General features: G+C 38.8%; 1 protein-coding gene across 12 annotated transcripts in view; it reads left to right on the top strand.

Moving 5' to 3' along the window:
* Positions 1-26,610, top strand: part of KAT6B (lysine acetyltransferase 6B) — a 203,890-nt gene that overhangs the window by 115,425 nt on the left and 61,855 nt on the right. For all 12 annotated transcript variants that reach the window (XM_077946539.1, XM_015147239.3, XM_077946542.1 and 9 more), the window contains one exon: positions 22,092-22,200. In XM_077946539.1, coding sequence (XP_077802665.1) covers positions 22,092-22,200 — 109 coding nt within the window. The remainder of the gene's footprint in view (positions 1-22,091; positions 22,201-26,610) is intronic.

Below are 26,610 nucleotides of genomic sequence, written 5' to 3'. Positions count from 1 at the left end.
GTGTGTAATATTGGAGCATCCAGGAATGTGTGGTATGTATGACTTTATTTTTCTACTGTATCTTAGAGGTTGCTACTTCCATGGGTATAAAACTTACTTGGATTTCTCTATTTTTATTTTATTTATGTACTTTTACGGCTTATGTCATTTTAGGTTCTTTATTAATGCCAGTTTTGTATGATAAAATTATTAGAGAAATTATGAAGGAGGATGGCATGAGAAGGGTGGCCAGAGTTTCACTGTTTCATGTTTGTAACTTTCATTCCTTTTCAAGTGTAGATTTATTCCTAGTGATAGAAATTGATGTTTTCTTTGGCAAGCATTAGAAGCAAGTCTATGTGAAATTATGTAATGTCTGAAAAGTTATATTCATGATTAATTGGCCTATCCAAGAATGGTATTTGTGTGTGTGGAATAAGGCGATCATGCTTTTTATTTGGCAGTGAGTTAAAGTGCCCCTGCTCAGATCGGGTTACTCCACAGGGCTTTTTGACTGAGAATTGTATGTTTAGCTTAATCTCTAAAAAGCGTAAAATGTAGCGTCAGAGCCAAATATGCTGGAATTCATCTTGTAACCAAAGTTAATCTTAGGATAACTTTAAAAGCAAGCTGTTCCACTCTCTCACACCTTAGTTAACAAATAAAGCCAAGAGGTTTAAAACAACATCATCATAATAGCCTCTGAAAGCACAGCCAGTCTTCGTTACCCAAAGCTAGACTGCACTGTATTGTCAAACATTAATTTAAAATCTTCTTGACCTTGACCTAAACTGATAAGTTATAGTGATCTATTTATTTATCCAAGCTGGACTTTACAGGAGTGAGAAAAAGAAGGTCTTTAAACAATTGCCTCCTCCTATGTGTCAGCTTGAGAAATGATGACTTCCATTACTAATAATACAGTGATGGTGAACTTGATAGATAACTAGAGACAGAGTAATGCAGTGGTTCTAAAGTCTGACTGTCCTGGGAAAGTTAACTTCAGTTTCTCATGTGTAAATGGAGATAACGTTACCTATCTTCCTGCATTTTAATCATTAACTAAATGCTTACTGGAATATCCGTTCGTAGTAAGTGCTCTTAAATGTTTGCTTTTGCTCTTAAATTATTGCCATCACTGCTTCTGCTGTTACTGCTATGATAACTACTACCAACTACTGCAATTGCTGTCACCAGCAACGACTACAATTTACTATTATTCCAGTTCCTCCTCCAGGGCTTTCACTACAGGGTCTAACTCTTTGGTGAATCCTCATATTGAAATGGTAAAACATACCCCAAACATACCCCAAAGTTGAATATGAGTTGTTTTGGCAAGATCATAGCTCTCTGTAACTTCAAATTCCTGGGCTCAAGCCATCCTCCCTCTTCAGCCTCCCGGAGTGCTGGGATTATAGAGGAGTGCTGGGATTATAGACGTGAGCCACCTCACCTGGCTGTTTTTTGTTGTTGTTGTTGTTGTTGTTGTTGTCGTCATTGTTGTTTTTAAATGACTGTATTCTTACCATTCAAAAATGTGGACCACAGGTCAGCAATATCAGTGTAACCTGGGAACTTGCTTGAAATGCAGGATTTCAGGCCCCATCCTAGAACCACTGTATCAGAATCTGCATTTTAACAAGATGTTAAAAGATGTTTTGTTTGCATATTAAAGTTTAAGAAGCACTAATCTACACCATGCCCCCCTAACCCACCAGCTATCCCTCAAATCGTCTTAATAATTTAGGGATGACTCCCTACAATAGACGACCAGCAGTATCATGTGAGCCAGGCCCTCAAAGTAGATAGAGCAGGTAATTGGAAAGAAGAGAAGATGAAGTGGAAAAAGAGAAGAAGGGAAAGAGGAAGAAAAACCATGCTTGACAATACTGATATTTTACTTGTATAGATGGGTCTATGCTTGCTGATTATTCTTTGAGTCTTTAGATTATTCTTTGTTGTGACACTGAATATGTAAAGGAATACTGAAATTTTATAGACTGGTAAAAAATTTCCATGCCCTTGTAATTTCCAATGATCTGTCAAACATACGTGGAGAGTTTCCTTTTAACTGATGGTTTCAAATAAATTATGCACCATTTATTTTCTCTCTCTCTTTTTTTTTTTTTTTTTGTGAGACAGAGTCTTACTCTGTCACCAAGGCTGGAGTGCAATGGCACAATCTCGGCTCAGTGCAACCTCTGCCTCCTGGGTTCAAGCAATTCTCGTGCCACAGCCTCCTGAGTAGCTGGGATTACAGGTGCCCACCACTACACCCGGCTAATTTTTGTAATTTTAGTAGAGACGGGGTTTCATCATGTTGGCCAGGCTGGTCTTGAACTCCTGACCTCAGGCGATCTGCTCACCTCGACCTCCCAGAGTGTTGGGATTACAGGCGTGAGCCACCGTGCCCAGTCCCTTTATTTTCTTAACATACCCCCCCCACACACACACACAATCAGTCCCCTTGTAATCATGCTTTAGTTATCTTTTTAGTGTGAAGATGGTGTGCTTCCTGTGCTGATCTTGAAAGATCACTGGAAGAGGAGAGCAGAGTTTGGTTTACTACTCTCTGCATGTTTGTTGGTACTTCTACTGCTGTTTGAGTTGTTTCCTCCAATGTAAAGTCTGTGAGGATATATGGGAACACTGATCTTTGATATTAACCATGAATTATGGATGCTTGTGGAGGTACAGCTTTATTTGTATTATCACATACTAGGGGCTAAGGACAATTACCTCTGCCTCCCGAGTAGCTGGGACTACAGGCGCGTGCCACCACAACCGGCTAATTTTTGTATTTTTAGTAGAGATGGGGTTTCACCATATTGGCCAGGCTGGTCTCAAACTTCTGACCTCGTGATTCTCCCGCCTCAGCCTCCCAAAGTGCTCGGATTACAGGCGTGAGCCACCGCACCCAGCCGGAGTCTGTTTTTTAAAGTTGATTTGAGAAACAAGTTTATGGTATGATTTTAAACAACTAAATTGGCAAAGGGAAGAAATTTGATAAAATATGTTAGAGGTATACAGTGATACAACCTGTCGCAGTTTAAAATGCCTGTCCTGTTACCCAGCAATTTCACTTCTAGGAGTTTATCCTATAGGTATATTTGCACATGGAAGTGTACATGTGTACATTTTGTAGAAACAAATGAGTGGTAATAACATCAATATCAATTAGGATGAGACTGGGTATAGTATGCTGCAACTTCTTTTCTTAAGGTGTTATTTGTGTGTGTACCAGGGCTATCAATGAAAGTGTCTTGCCGGGCGCGGTGGCTCACGCCTGTAATCCCAGCACTTTGGGAGGCCGAGGCGGGCGGATCACAAGGTCAGGAGATCGAGACCACGGTGAAACCCCGTCTCTACTAAAAATACAAAAAATTAGCCGGGCGCGGTTGTGGGCGCCTGTAGTCCCAGCTACTCGGGAGGCTGAGGCAGGAGAATGGCGTGAACCCGGGAGGCGGAGCTTGCAGTGAGCCAAGATCGCGCCACTGCACTCCAGCCTGGGCGACAGAGCGAGACTCCGTCTCAAAAAAAAAAAAAAAGAAAAGAAAGTGTCTTAATGTTACAATAACTACCTTTGGAGACAGGATTTGAAGGTGTTAGACCTTCAAATGTGAGGGGCACTTACTTTCTATTAAAATGTCTTTGTACTGTGTGGAATTTTTAAAGAAAACCATGTGTATGTATGCATTACTTTAAAATCAACAAAATAGCGCTCACATTGAGGAGTTTAAAGCTATATGTACTCATAATTACACTTACATATTTTTCCCCACTTTTGTTTTCTTTTTGAGACGGAGTCTTGCTCCGTTGCCCAGGCTGGAGTGCAGTGGTACCATCTCAGCTCACTGCAACCTCCGCCTCCTGCATTCAAGTGATTCTCCTGCCTCAACCTCCTGTGTAGCTAGGACTACAGGCATGTGCCACCATGCCGGGCTGATTTTTGTATTTTTAGTAGAGACGGGGTTTCACCATGTTGGTCAGGCTGGTCTTGAACTCTTGACCTCGTGATTCGCTCGCCTCAGCCTCTCAGAGTGTTGGGATTACAGGCGTGAGCCACCAAGCCCAGCCTTTTTTTTTTTTTTTTTTTTTTCTTTTTTTGGAGAGGTTCTTGCTCTGTCACCCAGACTGGAGTGTAGTTGTGCAGTCAGCTTATTGTAACTTCAAACTTCTGGGCTTCAAGCTATCCTCCCACCTCAGTCTTTCCATAGCTAGGACTACAGGTGTGCACCTCAGCACCCAGCTCTTCCCCCACTTTTAAAACATGTTTATGTACCTAAGCCCATTTATGCCTTTGGGTCCCTAAATTAGGTGGTAGGCAACAAATTCTTGGTCGCCTCACTGCTCTGTATTTTCTCTCCAACTCCTTAGACTCTTCTTAGCATAAACTGTCCAGTGTTCTGATGATTCAGAGCTGTGATTCTAAAGTTGGGATACCATCAGAATTCTTGAAGATTGGTTACAAATGAAGATTCCTAAGTTAACCCCAGACCTATTGAGTCAAAGTCTGTGGGTGAGACTTAGGCATGTACATTTTTTTTAGAAGATCCATGGGTAATTCATCAGAATCAGGTTAAGATTCTTCACACCTGTTTAAAAACCACTGTCTGGAGAGCAATTCTTGGTAGGAATTTTCTTCTACTAAAATGCCAGCTGTTATCTCTGCACCCACACCCCCAGATCCCAGGAGTGGTGTACACGTGGCACATCACCAGGGCTGAATGAGCAGATCCTCTACATCCAAGGAAAAGGGAATGTTGCTCTGAATAGTCACATGATTCTCTCTATTGAATTAGAAGAATAATGGTAATGATAGAGATGATACCAAATAAGATGTCTATGTTAGAACCAACATTTTCTGCCAATAACATTTACAAGTAAATAGGAGAAATCAAAAGTTGGTCCTTTGAAACATCAATAAAATTTAGAAATCTGTAGCTAGACTAATAACAAAGAAAAAGACACAAATTATCAATAACAGGAATGGGAGAGGAGATAGCATTGAAGACATAATAAGGATAATAAGGGAATATTATGAGCAAGTTTATGCTAAAAAAATTGGGTAACTGAGATGAAATAAAAATTTCTGGAATGCCCAATTTACCACCAACACACACACACACACACACACACACACACACACACACGCATACACACATGCACAATCTGAATAGTTCTATAGCCAACAAAGAAATTTGGTTCATAATTTAAAACTTAGCTACAAAGAAAACTCCAGACTCAGACAACTGACAACATAATAGTGATGAAATCTATCAAACATTTAACAATACAAATGTTAAATTCTTTAGGAAAATAGAAGAGGAGGGAACACATCCCTTTTCATTTTATGAGACTGGCTTTACTCTCGTACTAAAACTAGCCAAAAACTGACCGGGTGCTGTGGCTCACACCTGTAATCCCAGCACTTTGGGAGGTGGGCAGATCTCTTGAGGTCAGGAATTCGAGACCAGCCTGGCCAACATGGCGAAATCCCATCTCTACTAAAAATATAAAAATTAGCCGGGCATGGTGGCAGGTGCCTGTAATCCCAGCTACTCAGGAGGCTGAGGCAGGAGAATCACTTGAACTTGGGAGGCGGAGGTTGCAGTGAGCTGAGACTGCGCCAGTGCAGTCTGGCCTGGGCAACAGAGTAAGATTCTGTCTCAAAAAATAAAATAAAAACTAACCAAAGACATTGCAAGAAAAGGAAACTATGGAACATTCCTCATGAACATAAACACAGATTTCTTTTAAATTAGCAAATTAATCCAGAAATACATAAAAAAGAAATACATTTTGAGTTTTACCTAGAAAAGGGTTTATCCAGAAATACAGTTGATTTCATATTGTGACATGAAGCAATTATATGATCATCTTATTAAGATAAGGAAAAACAATCAACAGAGCTAAAAAGCCATTGATGATATAAACTCTTAGCAAACTAGGAATAGCAGAAACTTTTGTCAACCTGATAAAAGACATTTATAAAAAGCCATAGCTGGCTGGGCATGGTGGCTTATGCTTGTAATCCCAGCACTTTGGGAGGCCTAGGTGAGCGGATCACCTGAGGTGGGGAGTTCGAGACCAGCCTGACCAACATGGAGAAACCCCATCGCTACTGAAAATACAAAATTAGCCAGGCGTGGAGGCACAAGCCTATAATCCCAGCTACTTGGGAGGCTGAATCGAGAGAATCGCTTGAACCCGGGAGGCGGAGGTTGCAGTGAGCGGAGATCACGCCATTGTACTCCAGCCTGGGCAACAAGAGCAAAACTCTGTCACCAAAAAAAAAAAAAAAAAAAAAAAAAAAAAAAAAAAAAAAGCTATAGCTAATGTCATTATTAACAGTGAAAGACTAAATACTTTCTTCCTAAGGTCAGAAATAAGACAAGAATATCCCCCTTTCATCATTTCTATTCAGCATTGTACTGGAGTTTCTAGTGCAACAAGGTATGAAAAAGAAATGAAAGTTTGGGAGGAAGAATAATAATGTCTCTTACAGTATTATTAATGATAGTACTAGTACTATCTCTTACGGTATGCAGATTGAGAGGAAGAACTAATAGTGTCTCTAGTTTTAGACCGTATGGTCATCTGTATCAAAAATCCTAAGGAATCTTTAAGAAAGCTGCTCAAACTAGAGAGGATTCAGCAGGGTCCTATGATACAAAATGAGTATTTTTTTTAAAGTTGCATTTCTGTATGGTAGCAATGAAGATTCAGAACCTGAAATAACATTTACAATAGCATCAAATAATATGAAAATATATAGGGATAAAATTAGACAAAATATAGGCAAAGTCGTTGTACCCCCAAAACTATAAAGCATTATTGAAAGAAATTAAGGTAGCCCTAAATAAATGGAGAAATGTCCCATGTTCATAGAAGACTGAATAATGTTACAATGTTAGTACTTCCCAAACTGATTTATAGAGTCAAAACAAGCCCAGTAAAGATCCCAACAAGCTTTTCCCTAAAAATTGGGACACTGATGAATAAATTTGTGACAAAGGATTTGAAATAGTTTAAAAAGTTTTTGAAAAAGAACAACAAAGTTGAAAGGCTAATTCAGTGGGAAGAAGAAAATCTCAACAAATGGTCCTGGAATAACTGGTTATACATATGGGGAAAAAAATAAATGTTGACCTTTATCTCACCTCATACACAAAAATATACTAAAAATGGTGTATAGACATATAAAAATTAAAACTATAAAACTAGAAGAAAATATAGGATAAAACCATTGCAACTTTGGGATAGGTAAAAATTTCTTAGATTGAACACAAAAAGTAGAAAAATCGATAAATGGCACTTTATCAAAATTAGAAACTGAAGTTTTTCAAAAGAAACTGGCAGGAAAATGGAAAGGGAAGCCACAAACTGGGAGAAAATATTCACAACACTTACATCTTATGTATTATATACATACATACAAAGGACCTGTATCCAGTATATGTAAGGAACTCTTACAACTTAATAAGACAACCCAGTTAAACAATGGGTGTTACAGGTTGTGTTCCTCAGGAAGCATCTACAGATAAAGCTCAGGTGTGGGATATTTAGTAAGGGATGCCCTTGGTATTAAGGCTTTTGAGGAGGAGGGCAACAAAGCAGCACTGGGTGGAGGGAGATGTTGAGCAGTGATGCGGCCCAGGAACAGCCTGGGATGAATTCACAGCTTGCTCTGAAGCTGAATTGGACCTTCGGAATTACTCTGAGTTGGGCCCTGATGGTGCCTTTTTATTTCTGCATCACTCAGTAATGTGGGCCTGTATCACTGGATATGACCCATGCTAGGAAGGATATGTCTTGGCCAATGTGATTCTCTGCAGCTGAGGCAATCCCTGGAGGGAGTGATAGCCGAGTACTTTCCCATAGCATTCTCAGTAGCTGGGACAATAGGTTTTTCACTGAAAGAGGGTCTGACAATATATTGCAGTGACCATTGTAATGGGCAGAAGATTCTAACAGAAACTGTACAAAAGAAGATGTGTGAATGGCCATTAAGCACATGAAAACATGAACAACATCATTAGTCATCAAGGATATGCAAATTAAAATCACAATGAGATACTTCCATACACTCTCTCGAACGGCCAAAATTAAAAAGACTGACAATACCAAGTGCAACCGGAAGTGTAAAATGGCACAAGCACCTTGGAAAACACTTTGCCTGTTTCTTATAAAATAAACCCACACTTAACCATATGCCTAGCAGTTCCACTCCTAGATATTTACCCAAGAGAAATGAAAACATGTACACAAAAAAGACTTTTGCATGAATGTTCATATGAACTTTATTCATAGAGCCCCAAACTGTAAAGAACTCAGATGTCCATCAGCAGGTAAATGGATAAACAAATTTAGGTATATTGATAAAATGAGACACTAAGTAGCATTAAACGGAATAAACTACTCACACATGCAACAACATGGATGAATCTCAAAAACATGTCAAGTGTAAGGTTAAGTCATAAAAGAGTACAGATTGTATGATTTCATATATGAAATTTTGTAACAGGCAAAACTAATCTGTCATGACAGCAGATGAGTGATGGCCTGGGTCTGAAAAGGGATGAGAATGCAGGAGAACATTTTGGGGTGAAGAGAGGGATTTATGTCTTAATTGTTAGGATTGTTACATGGATGTATCATTTGCCCAAACTCTTTTTTTCTTTTGTTTTTTTTGAGATGGAGTCTCTCTCTGTCATCCAGGCTGGAGTGCAGTGGTGCATCTTGGTTTACTGCAACCTCCACCTCCTGGGTTCAAGAGATTCTTCTGCCTCAGCCTTCTGAGTAGCTGGGATTACAGCCACCACACTCAGCTAATTTTTGTATTTTTAATAGAGACAGGGTTTCACCATGTTGATCAGGCTGGTCTGCAACTCCTGAGCTCAAGTGACCTGCCCGTCTCGGCCTCCCAAAGTGCTGGGATTACAGGTGTGAGCCACTGTGCCCACCAGCCTGCCCAAACTTTAAAAGGTTGCGTTTTGTTGCAAGTAAATTACACCTCAATGTAATTATACCTAAGTAAAGGTGATTTGTTTTTTAAAGTAAAACTTTTTATAATGGAGATTATGTTCATGAGGGATATTGATTGCACTTTCAATTTGCTGTTCTTATAATATCTTCATCTGATTTTGGTATCAGAATTATGCTGGCTTCATAAAATCAATTGAGAAATATTTCCTCCTCCTCTGTTTTCTGAAATAGATCATGTAAAATTGGCATTGTGTTCTTAAATATTTGAAATAATTCACCAGTAAAGTCATCCGGGCCTGGGGTTCTTCTAGGGAGGTTTTAAATAATGAATCATTTTCTGTAGTAGATTTAGGGTTATTCAGATTTTCTGTTTCTTCTTGGGTTGATTTTGTTAAGTTTGTCTATCAGTGAAGTCCATTTCTCTTCTCTGTTGTCTAATTTATTGGCATAAAGTTGTTAATAATATTTCCTATTATTTTAATGTCTTAATGGTCTGTAGTTATATCTCTACCTTACTTCCTGATATTGGTAATTTGCATTTTCTTTTTCTTAATCAGTTTAGTTAGGGGTTTCTAATAAAGTTAAACATATAGCCGCATCTAATGACCCAGGTGTTCCACTCCTAGGTATTTAATCAAGAGAAATGAAAGCACATATTCTAAAAAATAAAGAATGTTCATAGCTATTTTTAAAATTTTAGCCCTAAACTTAAGACAAATGCTAATCAATTATAGAGAGAACAAATAAAATTTTATATATTTACAATAAAATACTACTCAGTGATAAAAATTAATGAATTGCTGATGGATACAACAATATATGTGAATGTCAAAAATATTTTGGAGAGTGGAAGAAGCCCTACACAAAAAAATCATAGTGTCTGAGTCCATTTAAATGAAGTTTTAGAACAGACTTAATCAGTGTGGTGATAGAAATCAGATTTGTGAATGCTTAGGAAGGGAAGTGGAAAGGTATGGACTGGGAAGTAGCAGGAGAGAACTTTCTGGGTTATGGAGTGGTCTGTATTTTGATAGGGGTGTGGGTTACCAGTGTAGGCATTTATTCAAAGCTCATCAAACTGTACATTTCATTGCATGTAAAATATTCCTCAACTTGGTTGTATAACAATGGGAATGTAGTCAGTGCCACTTAACTGTATGCTTAAAGATGGTTAAAATGGTAAATTTTATGTTGTTTATATTTTGCCACAACTGAAAAAAAACCCTTTTTGTTATATTTGGGTTATATATATTTTTTTGAGACGAGTATTGCTGTGTTGCCCAGGCTAGAGTGCAGTGGCATGATCTTGGCTCACTGCAACCTCCATCCCCTGGGTTCAAACATTTCTGCCTCAGCCTCCCTAGTAGCTGGGATTACAGCCGTGTGCTACCACGCCTGGCTAATTTTTGTATTTTTAATAGAGATGGGGTTTTGCCGTGTTGGCCAGGCTGGTCTCGAACTCCTGACATCAAGTGATCTGCCTCCCAGAAAAGTGCTGGAATTACAGGCATGAACCACCGCTCCTGGCTGAAAAAACAAAACCAATCAAACAAAAAAAAAACAACAGGCCGGGCGGGGTGGCTCACACCTGTAATCCCAGCACTTTGGGAGGCCGAGATGGGCGGATCACGAGGTCAGGAGATCGAGACCATCCTGGCTAACACGGTGAAACCCCATACCTACTAAAAAATACAAAAAAACTAGCCAGGCGAGGTGGCAGGCGCCTATAGTTCCAGCTACTCGGGAGGCTGAGGCAGGAGAATGGCGTGAACCTGGGAGGCAGAGCTTGCAGTGAGCCGAGATCTAGCCACTGCACTCCAGTCTGGGCGACAGAGCGAGACTCCGTCTCAAAAAAAAAAAAAAAAAACAACTGTAAATGGGAAGATATGAAGGTTCTAAATGCACAAACATTTAAAGTGTGTATTTCCCCCATAACCATGTGCTGTTCTATTATTATTTATTTACCATTTATATGCTGAACAGTGTAATTTAGAAAGTGATAAGAAAGTACCAAGTATGAGAAATGTTACATTCTTATATTCAACAGATATTTATCAAACATCTACTGTGTGTATAGTTCTTTATTATATGTAGTAATTAAGATAAACCAAACAAGGATCTCCTTCCATGAGCTCACCATGTACTAAGCTATTTAAGATATGCAAAAATTTACCAATTTCACCAAAATAATGGGCTTTTTCTTCCTTCTTTCTACTGTTTACCCTTAGTAGGCTTCTGTAGACTTGTAAAATTCTGGGAAATTAAGTTTAAAATCTTCGCCCTCGGAGGAAAGCCTATCACGCCTGGCATTTCTTCTCCTGGCCTTGCTGCAGCTTGTATTAGTATGCGGGGAGGGGCTTCGGTTTTGTGCAGTTCCCACACACCTTACAGTGAAGCTGTGGTGCCAGGGAGCAGAGTCTGTCTGAGATAATGCTCATGTAAGTGCCCAGGGTGGTGCCTGGCCTAAAGCATAAGGGGACTTAGAAACTCTACCACAAAGGGGGTCTAAGGATGAGTCTTCTGCTGCACAGAATTAACTCCAAAAAACAAGGTCAGAGCTCTTGACCTTCAGGTAGTAATTATCCACATAATCCTCTTTTCCTCCTGCTTATGAATACTGCAATTGAAAGGGTCAGAGGTAGTCTGCAAGCAAGGAAAACAAAAGAAGTCAGGAGCATGGAAATTCTGCACACCAGATGGTTTGTGTGCCCAGAGGGCAATTGAGAATTAAGTGTAGTAATGGAATTACACTACTTTTATTGGTTCTGTGAGGACAAGCACTTGGAGTACCAATTATATTCTGCTTGGCATACTTTGGTTGCTGAGTAAATATTAGTAACTTATTGAATAGCACATAACATGTAATGCCATGTAAATCTCTGTGAGTGCAGGGAATTGTCAGAGGTGGTGGTGATAATATTATTGAGAAAGTGACTAGTGTGTGACTTTTCTAGCTTGTTAATAACCACTTACCTATGTCCCATCTCCTCATTCTACTTTCCTGTTTGGATCTAATTACATTCAATTGAGTTGCCTGTGTCTCCTGAGCAGTTAGAGCAGGTTTCTCTTGGCAGGATTGATAGTAAGAATGTCTACATTCAGTTCACAGTGTGCCTAGGCAGGGTTTTGTAGCACGATATCTAAATTAAAATGAATGCCTTGGGGCAACTGCAGAAGCTCCTAGCTACCTCTAGCTGATACGCAGCTCTACTGAGTATCAGCTGTTGCTTGTGTTTCTTGTAAATTGTTTTTATGCCTATCCTTTAATCTGTGCATTACTATTATGCTTCTAGCCTCACTTGGAAAACATTCCCAAGTCATAGAGATGAATTACAATATAGAATTTCTACCAACGGCAGTTCTTGCATTGTTTTCAGAATCTAGTGCCCAACTTTTCCTATTCTGTTTTTCTTGCTGTCTTTAAGACAGAATTTCTGTTTACATCCCTGTCAATTTTTGTATCCCTAAATAAATTATAGTCTTGAAGTTTGGCCCTGCTCCAGTCAAGTTTCCTGCAGCACTGAAGTTGGGAATCACTAGAGAGGCACTTTGTTAATTTTCTTTTTAAAAAGGAGCGACTAAAGATTTGTGAAACTTGAATGTAAGTTGATTTTTTTTTTTTTTTTTGAGACGGAGTCTAATTCCATTTTTCTAAATCCAGAGTAGGGTTTATATTGCTAATATCATGATATACTTGCCAAAGAGAATAGTTTGTAAATCCTAAACAGACTTCCTGTAACCATGTGTTGAATTTCCAGCTATGTTGAATCAGACTTTGGTCCCTCTTAAGAAGATAAATGCAGTATCTGCCATTTCTAATGGCAGAAGTGGAGGAGAGAAAGTCCCTGTCCAGATAAGACACTGAAGGCCCTGGGGCAAGCAATTGTTTCATGAATGTTCTCCCCCTCCCCGCCCACCCCCAAACAAATTTGTGGGCTTCATCTACCAGGAAAAAGAAAAAAAAAAAAAAAACCTCGAAAAACCAGAAAACACACACCACACAAATGAGATGCTATTGTTAAATGCAGTGTGCAGGATTAATTTGCTTCCTTCCAATGGAATCACTTTCCGTAATCAGCACTCTTATAAATGGCACACCTGCCTAATTAGAACAAGTTCTAGACTACAGGATACAGTGTGAGCATTTCAATTAACTCCACACAATTCAAAACTGTTGTGGCTGATGTTCTTAGAAAATCTTTCCTTCTCTTTTCTTACTCCGTTGTGGCTAAGCCTTATTATTTTATACTTCTGAGTCAGCCTTTGATCATGGGACTTTCCCACTGTGTGGTCATTTGATATCTTTTTTTGTTTCTAAGTGATTTCTTTAAATGAAAAAAAGAAGTGATGTATTTTAGGGATATATGTAGGGATGCTTTTGAATATTTTTATTTTATTAGATTTTCCTACTTCCTTTCTGTCACTTAAAACATGGAGCACCCTCATCGTGTGACAAGGAGGTAAAAATACAGCAGTCACATTCAGGATCTCCATACATTAACAATAATAAATCCTTTTGCCCAGAGTAATACAGATACTCAATCCACAGAGCCAGTGGGGATGATATAGTACTCCCTCACAGAACCAATTACCCACAGAGAAGTATAATGAGCAGGGGAGGTGATACAATAAAAATCTATATAGGGAGAGTAAAATTATGATGACAGTGTTGCCTGTGTAAAGTCTTATAGTAAGTATATCTCCAATTATCTTTTGGAAAAAAATTGTTTGGTGTCTACTTATGTCCAATTCATGATGAAATTGCAAGAATAGCCTTGGAATAAAACAAAAGGGGGCAGGAGTGTAGAGAAAAGGGCGATAGACCTGTCGTAAACAGAGTTCTATTGTACCCCAAAGGATGTGAAGTAGACCCAGGGCTGCTCTGAGGGAGTGCTGGGCATGAACCTCCCTGTGGAGGAATGGCTGTCCTGACCATAGTTACTGTTACTGCAGATGCAGACGGGAACAAAATAACGCTCTGGAAAAAAATAGGATGATTTAGATCATCACAGGAAATCCCTACTTTTGGAGTTAGTGAGTTTCTGAAGACCATATCTGAAGCAGATTGCTGTGAGGGAAAATCCTGAGTGTGCGTGATCTCTATCCTAATTAGGAGCGGGCTTGATCTGTTCCAACAGACATCAGTTGCGTAAGTGGGTTAAGTGGCAAGAAATAAAGTCTAGTTCTTTATTAGGTAAGTGTCAAATAGAGTTCTGAAGTAGCAAACAAAAAAACCTTAGTAACAACAGGAAGCAGTTTTCAACCTTTGTTGCAGTGCCATCAGTTGTGAAGTTTGTGGACAATAATTCATTACCAGTAATAAGGCACCAACATTTGTAAAATATTTTTTCTTTTAAAAATAGACTATAACAGGCCAGACATGGCGGCTCATTCCTGTAATTCCAACACCAGCTGAGGCAGGTGGATCACTTGAGCCCAGGCGTTCAAAACCAGCTTGGGCAACATGGTAAAACTTCATCTCTACCAAAAATAAAAAAAATTAGCCAGTCTCATAAGCTTGTCTCAAAATAAATATAGATTGAAATGAAAATTAAATTTAAAAAGACTAAACAGATACGTAGTCTTGTTACAATTTTGTTACCATTGCAGTATTCATTTTACTTGGCTTCCTTCTTTTTCTTTTTTCTTTTTTTTTTAAATTTTTAATTTTTGTTTCTTTTGAGACAGAATCTTGCTCTGTTGCCCAGGCTGGAGTGCAGTGGCATGATCCTGGCTTGCTGCAACCTCCCCTTCCTGGGTTCAAGTGATTCTATTGCCTCAGCCTCCAGAGTAGCTGGGACTACAGGTGCACACTACCATGCCCAGCTAATTTTTGTATTTTTTTTAGTAGAGACAGGGTTTCACCATGTTGAGGCTGGTCTAGAACTCCTGGCCTCAAGTGATCTACCTGCCTTGGACTCCCAAAGTGCTGGGATTATAGGCGTGAGCCACCACAACCAGCGACTCTTTTTTCTTTCTTTCTTTCTTTCTTTTTTTTTTTTTTTTTAATAACCTTATATTCTTTCTAGAGATGGAAAGAAATGGTGAGACTGGGGATGGGGAGTGCCACTACAACTAGGTGCTGGCAACTGGTCATGCCCCAAATCTATCTTATATAGTGACTATTACTGACTACATAATCTATCTTACATAGTGACTATTACAGCCTATAGTGACTATTACTGAGCAAGCCCTAATAGTTAATACTGGGCGGATAATTTTCCTCCTAACTGATTTTTAAATTTTGGTCCCGTCTTGTCAGTTTATGGCCAGGGAAATATACAGCAAACACAAATGTCATTTATTATGTGTGTCAGAGTAAAAAAAGGCTTCAGATTAAACAGTGGTGGAACCCACCTTGCCATTGATGGTTTCTTGACATGTAACGTTTGTGGTCATTGAGGATATATATGAAAATAAAAGACAGTTGACAATATTTTGGGACCTGTGAATTGGGGAAACCAGTTCCCAACTTCAGAGCAGTTTGTTCATTTGTTTATTCATTTATTCCCTAGATATACTTTGAAGCTGGGGCTACAGAAATGAACAGTGCCTGCCATCATGGTGGAACTTATGGTTTAGTAAGGGAAACGGACAAATAAATGAGATGCAATATTTCAGTTAATGATGAGTGCAGTGAAGAAAAATAAAGCCAAGGTGTGGAGCCGAGCACAGTGGCTCACACCTGTAATCCCAGCACTTTGGGAGGCCGAGGTGGGTGGATTGCTTGAGCTTAGGAGTTCGAGACAGCCTGGGAAATGTTGCGAGACCACCATCTCTATAAAAAGTTAAAAAATTAGCTGGGCATGGTAGCGCGCCACTATAGTCCCAGCTACTTGGGAGGCTGAGGCAGGAGGATCACTTGAGCCCCAGGAGATCAAGGCTGCAGTGAGCTTTGATCATGCCCCTGCTTTCCATCCTGGGTGACAAAGCGAGTGGTGTCTCCTTATTTTAAAAAAAAAAAAAAAAAGGGTATGGAGATTCTAGAGTGGTGCCAGTGGAGTACAGTTTCAGAGAGGATGGTCAGGGACAGCCTTTCTGCTGAGGTGTATCAAGCTCCAAGTGGAAGGAGGGACAAACCATGGGGAAAGCCAGAGAGTGAAGGGCTTGGCGTCAGCAGGCTGGAGTTCCTCCATCTCACTAGTTAGGTGACGTTAGACAGGTGGCCTGTGGCATAGCATTCATATATGGGACTTGAGAAAAGCATTGTGATAAACAGTAAAGCATTACCTAAACTTCACATTTCAGTACAGTATAACAAAGGAGTGCAAACTAAAGAGATATAGAAAAGTCTTTTCTTTTTTTTTTTAAGATGGAGTTCCATTCTTGTTGCCCAGGCTGGAGTATAATGGTGCGGTCTCGGCTCACTGCGACCTCCTCCTTCCGGGTTCAAGCGATTCTTCTGCCTCAGCCTCCTGAGTAGCTGGGATTACAGACACCCAGCACCATGCCTGGCTAACTTTTTTTTTTTTTTTTTTTTTTTGTATTTTTAGTAGAGTCAAAGTTCCACCATGTTGGCCAGGCTGGTCTCGAACGTCCTGACCTCAGGTGATCTGCCCACCTCGGCCTCCCAAAGTGTGGGGATTACAAGCGTAAGCCACTGTGCCCAGCCAGTATTCATCTTTGTTTGCTTTTGTGGTATTATTCATTTAATATTTTATATTTGTTTATGCTTTTCTTTCTCTGATATCTTTTTCTTTTCATTTATTTTGAGTTTTCCTTTTATTAAATAGTTGCAGGCCTTTTTGCTCTCAGTGGAGGCATTTTCTACTCTGTTCCTGTACTCCCTGATTAATTCATTCTTTAAAAAAATCCTCTAAGATTAATATTCATCATGGGGGCTCAGAAAATGAAAGTCTTTTATAGAGTAATTCTAAACTCCAGAATAATTCATTTGTTCTGATGTTTATTAAGGACTTGAAGTTGTTTGTTTGCTCTTTCTGTTTTTATAGCCAAATAAAATTTTGCAATACTCACAATATTTGAGTAGAACTTTGTAGTTTACAAAATACTTTCCACACTCACTCACATTTGAACTTTAACAACCTGAGAGCCAGACAACACAGACACTATTGTGCACTTTTACAGATGAGGAAACCTGAGGCTTAGAGAGCAGGGTTTAAATCTGGGTCTTTCTATGGTGCAAGTATGAACGTATGAATGAAAAATGCTGAACTGTTTTGTTTTTAACACTTGGGATTACTAAAATGGTGTATTTTTTTCAGCAGTCTCATGAAAGATGTAGATGACTTAAGAAGTATGGATCTATGGGGGATTATGGAGAGAGAGGGCTATATATCCCTGATCATTGTGAACAGATACCATGGAAATGGCTTACAAAACCCCTTTTTGTGTCATTGTCAGGAGGAGGATATGAGTCTAAATACTCCTGGCTCTGATTTAGTGCAGGAATTTTCATTTATTTTTGTCCAGTTACTTAGACTAAGGCTAACAAATATATAGTTTCCTTCTGGGCAGAAACAGAAGTATTCATAAAGTAAAATAAAGCTTCTCAGAAATGCATTGTCCTAGATTTAAAGAATATTTCCTTAGAAAAGGCTATCTTATTTTGAGATCAAAGGTCTTGAAGACTGTTAAAATTTCTAAGTATTATAGGATCAATAAAAAATTAGAACTGGGAAAGACCTTAGAGATTAACTCTAGAACCATTAAAATATTTGATCTGGATGGAATCTTTGAAGAGTCCCAGATCCCCAAATTGTGTGAGGTGAAATTGTATACTGTTGTGTCCTCAGCATCCTGATGGGGCCCATCCAGTCTCTCCATGGCCACTTGATTATAGGGGCCTCTTATTGCTTCAGGAATAATCCATTCCACAAATACCGTATGATTTCACTTATATGAGGTAGCTAGAATAGTCAAATGCATAAAGACAGAAAGTAGAATGGTGATTTCCTGGGGTAGGGGAAGAGAATATGGGAAATTATTGTTTAGTGGATACAGAGTTTCAGTTTTGCAAGTTGAAAAGAGTTCTGGAGATAGGTGGTGGTAATGGTTGCACAGTATTGTGAACTTAATGCCATTTGAACCACAATTAAAAAAATAAAAACTAAGTAAATGAAACAGAAAAAAAAAAAAAAAAAGAATCCATTCCATTGCTAGACAGCTCTGTTGGAAAGGCTCTCTATGATAACCCATATTGGTGTAAGTTTGGTACTCCGGAACCACAAGAACGAATCTAACGCTTTCACCTGGATGAAGACACCCAGCGTGTCCACCCCAAACAGTCTCTTACTCTGACATTTTTTGAAGAGTATGGAAAAGTTGTTACAGAGAATATCACCCAATTTGGATTTGCCTGATTGTTTCTTTATTATTGGACTTAGGATAAGTGTTTCTGGCAATAATACTATATAGGCGGTGCTCAGTCCTTCAGGATAGGCACTTAGAAGGCACATGATGTCACTTTGTCCCATACTGGTTTAGAAAGCGTCCACCAGATTTCTCCATTGTAAAGGTACCTTCTGCCTATAGTAATTAATAATTAATCCATGGCGTTTAGTGATTACCTTTTTAATAGTTTTTAAAACCATATGCCATTGGTCATGGGAGAAATTGTATGGAATAGATTACGAACACATTAGTCAAGAGTTATTGCCACTGATGGAAAGATAATTTTAGACATTTGTTATCCTGAGGAATGGAGGGGAGGTAGCGAAGTAAGAAATGGGCTTTCGTGAAGACAGACTTGTGTTTGAGTACAGCTCTACACAGCAGATCATGAGGTCAAGAGATCGAGACCATCCTGGCCAACATAGTGAAACCCCATCTCTACTAAAAATACAAAAATTAGCCGGGTGTAGTGGCACACGCCTGTTGCTTAACTTCTTAGATACTCAATTTCTTTTCTAAAATGGAGATAATACTCATACCAGGCAAGACTGTTAAGACGATTAAATGAGACAGTACAGGAGCAGCCTCTAGCCTAGCAGCTGCCCCAGGGCCATTGCATGGGAGACAAGGAGATCCTTCCAGAGCACAGTTTGCTGGATGTATTCATCTTTAGACTTATTCATGAGCATTCCTTCTTGGGATTAGTTTAAAATATTCAGGCTTGTTGATGGGAAAATGTGATCAACAGGTTAGGTGCCTTTGTGAAATTTCAAAGAAAGGAATTAAGAATTTGGAGATTTTTGGTATCATTTTCAAACATCTTAAATATGACTTACTTGTAGTAGATTTGTATAGAATCAAGTTTCCATTTACTCAGATCTTTTTCTGACTGGAATCCATTTTACTTTATTATAAAGGACTTTTTAAAAAACAGTTTATATGTAGTCTGATTGAGAACAGTGAATCATAATAATCCTGTGACCCATTTACTTGCGTTACTGTAAAAGTTTCATTTCATACAAGTGACAATTTTTTAAAGTTAATTAGACTTGGCTACACTGAGGTTAGCAAAAAGTGCTTTGAATTATCAATAATTCAGCAGGGCAGACATTTCTGTATAATGCAGTGGTTTTATAGAGTATTGTGAGATAGTTATCCTTAAAATAAATGGTTGTGAGCATACATCAGCATGGCGGGGTTCACTTGAATGTAGCGTGAAGTGATAACATCTATGCTTTCTATTATTGGGCAGAGCGTGGGACATCAGTCTTTCTGGCCATGAACTACTAGCAACCTTTGTCCTTTGTGTTACCTTTAGTTAAAAAACGAAAAATGAACATGAATGCTGGCTGATGGCCATGTCTCTCTCACAGCTAAAAATTCATCTGGGAAAGAAAAATGGGATTGGAGATTTGGATTTGTTTCATTGCATGAATGATATGTGACATTCTGTAAATTATTTATCACTGCAAGGATGGCAGCAGTAGCTTGAACATTGTTATATCAAATGAAAGCAGGAATCCCATTAGTAAGAGGACCGGGTTTTAGCTCGAATCTATCAGGGGAATGTTGTCACTTTAAAGCCAGATTGTTCTTTTAATTGCTATTTAAAGGAACAAAAGTGTTCCCAAGGTACTGCAGTTGAGCAGTTGCAAGTAATAACTATGGATCCATAATTATGCAGTGCTGATTATCTGGCATTTAAAAAACTGTGGCTAGAGTCAGTGACCAATTTGTTACAGCTTGTCTCTTCTGGTTTTTCTAGTACAGAATGTTTTATAATATACTTTTTAACTGGGGCTACAAAAATACATTTGCATAGCTACCTCAGAATGTAAAGCCTGTGCATGTTATAAGAACAAATTAAGCTGAAAGTAAAGGGAAGATAATGAATGCCCTTGTAAGATGAGATTAGCAGTCATATTAAACAATTTTGTAAATGCTTGGTCATGAGATGATTTTCTGTTTTTGATGACATGTTGTCGCAAGGAACCAAGGCATTTGTCGGAATCATTATTACCATTGATTTATTTTTGTTCTTAACTAGCATATATTTCCTTCATGTATTCAGTTAGCAGATATATTTTGAGTGCCTACTATGCACCAGGAAATGCATTAGGCATTTGGGCTAGAGTGGCTGAACAAATGAAGTTTATTCTATGCTGATGTATATTTAGAGAGTTAGACCTAGCAAAATCTTGTTTTTAATTTACATTTAAAAACATTTGTGATTATGTTGGGTGTTCTTGCTCTGAATTTTTGATTCATGAGATTCAAATAGAGAGACATCATAGTAACATTCAGATGGCTAGCAGACAAGACGTGTGAAGGCTTGGAATATGCGGTAAAATTATAGTTTTCGTAGTTTTGGCTGTTGAAAATAATGTGACCAGATCTGTAGGCACAGTCAGCTATTCCTATGGATGGGAATACTAGCATTGCTGATAGTAGTAAATAACAATGGAGATACTAAAATGTATGTAGATTTATACATTGTTAAAAGCAATTTTCATACGAGAGTTAAAGGGTGGTTGGGGACTAGACAAATGTTTTGTTGTTTCTTATATAAAGTGGGAATGTCAGGCTGGGCGCCGTGGCTCACTCCTGTGATCCCAGCACTTTGGGAGGCTGAGGCGGGCAGATCATGAGGTCAAGAGATCGAGACTATCCTGGCCAACATGGTGAAACCCCATCTCTACTAAAAATACAAAAATTAGCTGAGTGTGGTGGCACACGCCTGCAGTCACAGCTACTCAGGAGGCTGAGGCAGGAGAATAACTTGAACCTGGGAGGGAGAGGTTGCAGTGAGCCAAATCACGCCACTGCACTCCAGACTGGCAACAGAGTGAGACTCTGTCTATAAATAAATAAATAAAGTGGGAATGTCAGAGATTGAGGGTTTATCTTCTTTGTTTGGTGTGGTGTGGTTTACTTTTGAAGACCTTCATGCCACAAAACCCTTGATAATAATGACCTTTTCAAGTGATCCCACAGAATCCTGCTCATTCTATTATTCTGTCACCTAAAAACATACAGATATTTTATGTCAAATATTTGGTAGGTGAATAATAGCAACCTGCATTACAACATTTAATAAGTTTAAACAGTCTATACATGATATTCATAGACCATAATGCTGAATGGATGATTTATTGTAGGCATATAGATAATGGGAACAATTGAAATGTCCAATGAATCCTTAATTATGTTCATTTCAGGAAGCTATATAATATATAAAGGTATTAGATTTCATTTGTTTAATAAAAATGACTTCTGAGTCATACATTATACTGAAATGTATTCAGGTAATACTTTAGTGTCAAATAATTTAAGAGATTTATTCCAGCACTTTGGGAAGCTCAGGCAAGTGGATCATGAGGTCAGAAGATTGAGACCATCCTGGCCAACATGGTGAAATCCCGTCTCTACTAAAATACAAAAAACTAGCTGGGCGTGGTGGTGCGCATCTGTAATCCCAGCTACTTGGAAGGCTGAGGCAGGGGAATCGCTTGAACCCGGGAGGCGGAGGTTGCAATGAGCCGAGATTGTGCCACTGCACTCCAGCCTGGCGACAGAGCAAGACTCCGTCTCAAAAATAATATGAGTTTTTTTACTAGCAGAAAATGTTTATTTAAATACGTTACTTAGCAGTTTTTCTTTGTTAAAGAAAGAAGAAGCTTTAAGTGAAAAATGTAAGAAGCTTTTGATTTTAATGTTTTTAATTTTGAAATGGAAAAGTGACAGTATTTTTTATTTTAATTTTGTCATAGCCACGTGCTGATCCCATTCCAATATGTAGCTTCTGTTTGGGGACTAAAGAATCAAATCGTGAAAAGAAACCAGAAGAACTCCTCTCTTGTGCAGATTGTGGCAGTAGTGGTAAGTTGTGTTTTTCCTATGTGTTGTACAATGACTTCCCATTATCATAACTTCATGCTATTAATCTCTCTATTAAAACTGTATTGTTATTTAAGGCAATTATATGGTTATAGCATGGGTTTTAAATTTTAAAATAAAAAGGAATAGAGAAAAAAGCGTGAGTATGTTAGTACTGACATATGGATATTATATATGCTTATATAATACTATACATATTTATGATTAAGCTTTTATTTTATACCAGCATTGGTAATTCATTGTGGAGATGTCTGCATTATAGGTAAATTCAGTGTAGAGAATTCTGAGCTTTCAAGCTGAGTACAACTGGAATCACTGGCTTATTTTCTCTTAATATAACCTGAAGTCTCAAGAAGTATTTTGGTCTCCAGTGTTTCAGGTCATGACACCTACTGCTGAAATGTAATATTACAGCCCAGCTCTGTGTGACTTCAAATGAGAGAGACAATGTTCTGGAAACTGTGATGATAGTATCAATAAGTCATCAGGCATGAAAGAAATTCATATTGTCTGGAATAAGATAAGAAAAGGGTAGTCTGTACAGAAGGTGATATTGAAATCAAGGAAATGTTGGGTAGGGACTCTTGGCAAATTGCAGTACCTCAAATTTTTCAAGGTAGCTATTACCTCTGCCTTTTTCTCGTAAGATTTTAAGGCCATTCCTCCAGTTTCATAATGGAAATTTAAAGGCAAACTGTGCTAATGTTAATTTGTTTTATTAGCCAATCTTCCTTTTTGTTAAACAGGTCATATTTGCCTAGGTAATACATGTGTGCACACACATATACACACATGTATGCATGCATATAGACATATATGTGTTTATGTGTGGTAGTTGTTAGATTTTTTTAGATTAATCATTTTTTGGCCCGGTGCGGTGGCTCACACTTGTAATCCCAGTTCTTTGGGAGGCCTAAGTGGGAGGATCATTTGTTCAAGACCAGCCTGGGCAACATAGTGAGATCCAGTGGCTACAAATAACACACAAATTAGCTGGGTGTGCTGTAGTCCCAACTACTTGGGAGGCTGAGACAGGAGGATTGTGTGAGCTCAGGAGTTTGAGATTACAGTGAGTTATGATCTTGTCACTGCACTCCAGCCTATGCAACAGAGTGAAACCCCATCTTTAAAAATTAATAGCAAAAAATAAGTAAAAATTAAACCTTTTCTGTTAATCTTCAAATTTTTTTCCCAGACTACCCAAACTTTTTTCTCCAAAGTCTTATTTTAAAATTCATGACTATTTCTCTAATTATAGTAATCTCTAAAAAAAAAAGCAAAACCAAAAACCAACAGAACACCATAGCTAATTATTGTTTAGGAAGTCTTGAGATGTACTGGCTAGGAGCAAACTCAAGAGCCAGCCATGGCCCAGTTCCTCTACCTTGAGTTAGTTACTTGACCATTCTGAGCCCCTGTTTCCTCATTAGAAAATTAGAGATAATGGCAGCACCAACCTCTTGGGTTTTATGGGAGTGAAATGTGAGGGCACAAGTAAACAGCCTGGCACAAGGTCTGCAAGAACTATGGTAAGTGTACTACAAATGTCAGCTGTGTTATGGTTTAGCATGTTTGATATTGTTATCCTTGATTGCTGCACGTAATTTAAAATCTTATCATCACTTATGACAGCTGCTTGATGGTTGGATAGAATAAATGTTTCATACTGAGAATAAAGTGTTGTGTAATGATTCTTATTCCTTATATGAAGGTTTAACTTGATAGGCCCTTTGTAGTTCAGCAGCTTTCAGGTGCTGACTAGAAGGGGGAGCCTTGGAAATAAGACATTTCAAACCCTGCTTGAAAAATGCATTCTGACAGTCTTTTTGATAGGCTTTACAGATTCATTAAAATTCTTTTACCTGGCCATGGCATCATGGATAGTGACAAAAGGGCATGGAAACATTATCTGTATGTTCAGTTTAATACATTTCAGGCCTACGATATCCCTGTTTTATGCTGGTGAGGTAGTGCCTCACTCATCAGTTCTGACTCTGTCGTTATCTTTTGGGTTTTCTCATGAGGCTCATTCTGAATGAATTACTCTTTTGTGTAAATGCCTGATCAATTTAGTGGTGTTCACTTGTCTAGGGTTTACCCTTTGTGGTTTTTAAGGTGGTACTTTAAAAATACCCTTCCCTGTTTTATTTCCTTAGGATCTCTTTGTCTGAGTGCCTAGACAGATTAAAGACATACTTAAATGTGGGAAGAAAAGTTCCCTTCATATATTTCCTTACCTCTGGTGATACACTTACTTGAGTTGATAAGAAGTTCGAGATCATTATCTTCTAGATCATAACTTCAAGGCCTCCTTCACAGGGTATAAAGGTGTAATTCTAAACAGGTAGATCTTAGATTTTCTGATGTAATCAATCTCCCTTCGTCTTTCCCGGATTGAAGACCTGCCAGAGGGGAGCTTGATCTCCTTTATATTTGAGGTCACTGAAAATTTCTTTCCCCTGGTGTTTCTTACTTTTTGCTCAGACTTTTTCAGGGTAAAGCCAGGGGTGTTCAGGTACAGTGTTATGTTTTCTCTGTTCAAAAATATCCTCTTGTTTTCTCTTTTAACAAATGGAGAATAATGACTTGAGGATACTGTCCAGAGAATTTATGTGGCTGGTGAGGCTTTGTGAGCCAGTCTTCAAGTGGAGAGAGCCAGAGGCTTTGGGGCCAAGGTATGGGTCATTGGCAGAAATTCAAGCCCTGGGGTCATCATGTCTCTGTTGAGGATAGAGGATGCCTCAGAGTGCTTCTCTGGACTCTGCAATGGGATCCAGCTGTAGTGCTGAAGTTCACTTAATCTTCCCTTGAGTGCGCTGTGCCAGCCTGAATTTGGCTGCTTTAGTCAAAAAAACTATTGTTCCTAACTCAGGGACGTGCTTTGTAGATATTTATTCATCTGATAGATCAGAAGAATAGACTTTGTTGTTTTTTCCTCTTTAAACTGAAGGGTCAAAATTAAATATGGTTCATTTTAGGGAGTTTGGGGGCTCTTGTGGCCTTTTTTTTTTTTTTTTTTTTGAGACGGAGTCTCGCTCTGTCACCCAGGCTGGAGTGCAGTGGTGCTCTCTCTGCTCACTGCAAGCTCCGCCTCCCAGGTTCATGCCATTCTTCTGCCTCAGGCTCCTGAGTAGCTGGGACTACAGGCACCCACCACCATGCCCGGCTAATTTTTTGTATTTTTTTTTTTTAGTAGAGACGGGGTTTCACAGTGTTAGACAGGATGGTCTCGATCTCCCGACCCTCGTGATCTGCTGGCCTCAGCGGATTACAGGTGTGAGCCACTGCGCCCGGCCGGTTCTTGTGATTCTAAGGCTCTGTTTTGACACCTTGGTAATTCTAAGGAAAAAAGAAAACAATAGATCAGCATGCCTCAACGGCACCCTCTAATAATGGTGTGAGCCCTGTTGTCACAGTTCAGCATTTCAAGTGGGAATTACAGATTAGCTGGAACTCCTACTTGACCTTATGGAAATGGCTGCCTTCTCACCCTCAGAAGAGTCTGTTGGTTCTGGGATTGAATTGAGACTGTTCATAATGATCAAAGGGATCCCAAAACGTAAGTTGTTTATGTGAAAAAATACCCTTAGCAGCATAAAACCAGAAAAAGGAAATATAGATGGCAGCCTGTAGGGAGGATCATTCTTAAATGTGTTTCCCATATGTGCCTGATGCTTTTCAGCCATCCCTATCTGAAGTACCATTCATATGATGTCACATTTAGACTTCGCTTAGATTTCATGGATGAGAGTAATAAATGTTTCCTTCTGCTTACATCGTAAAGTAAAGCCAATTAGAAATTTATCTGTTTTGAAAGGGGCTCGATGCTTTCAATGGGCAGTATTTTCTTTAACATTTTTTTTTCTACTAAAAGTTCTTTTAAAAAAAAAAATCATTCAAGTTTGTATGTAGTAAAAACGTAAGGTGAGGTACACAGTGCCTGGAGCCCCGAATGTGGCATCCCTAGCCTGTACTCCAGTTCTCTTCCGCCACTTGCTGGCTGTGTAACTTTGGTTTTCCTCATCTCTGCAGTGTAAAGGAGAATGTCTGCACCCTGCATCCACAGAGCTATTGTGGAATCCAGTGAGATAATGATAGGAAGATGATCAGTAACTATAAAACATGAGACAAATGTGAAGGGTTATTCCAACCACTAATATGAATGTGGGAATCCTCAGATAGTCTAGGTCTGTGGAAATGTTAGAAATGATTTTACTTGACTTTCATGGATCAGCCTACTTTGAAATTAACACTGTTATATTCTCTTTGCCTCATTAAGACCAAATTATCTTTAATTAGCTTCACATAAGTATTAGATATTATACCAAATGAAATTTTGTGTCTGCTGCTCAGATTGCTGGGTGGTTAAATCTTACTTACAGATGAGTTGTG

The sequence above is a fragment of the Macaca mulatta genome, chromosome 9, assembly GCF_049350105.2.
Source record: "Macaca mulatta isolate MMU2019108-1 chromosome 9, T2T-MMU8v2.0, whole genome shotgun sequence".
Classification (NCBI taxonomy): Eukaryota; Metazoa; Chordata; class Mammalia; order Primates; family Cercopithecidae; genus Macaca; species Macaca mulatta.
The sequence above is the reverse complement of the archived record's forward strand: the minus strand, read 5'-3'. Positions and strand labels throughout refer to the sequence as shown.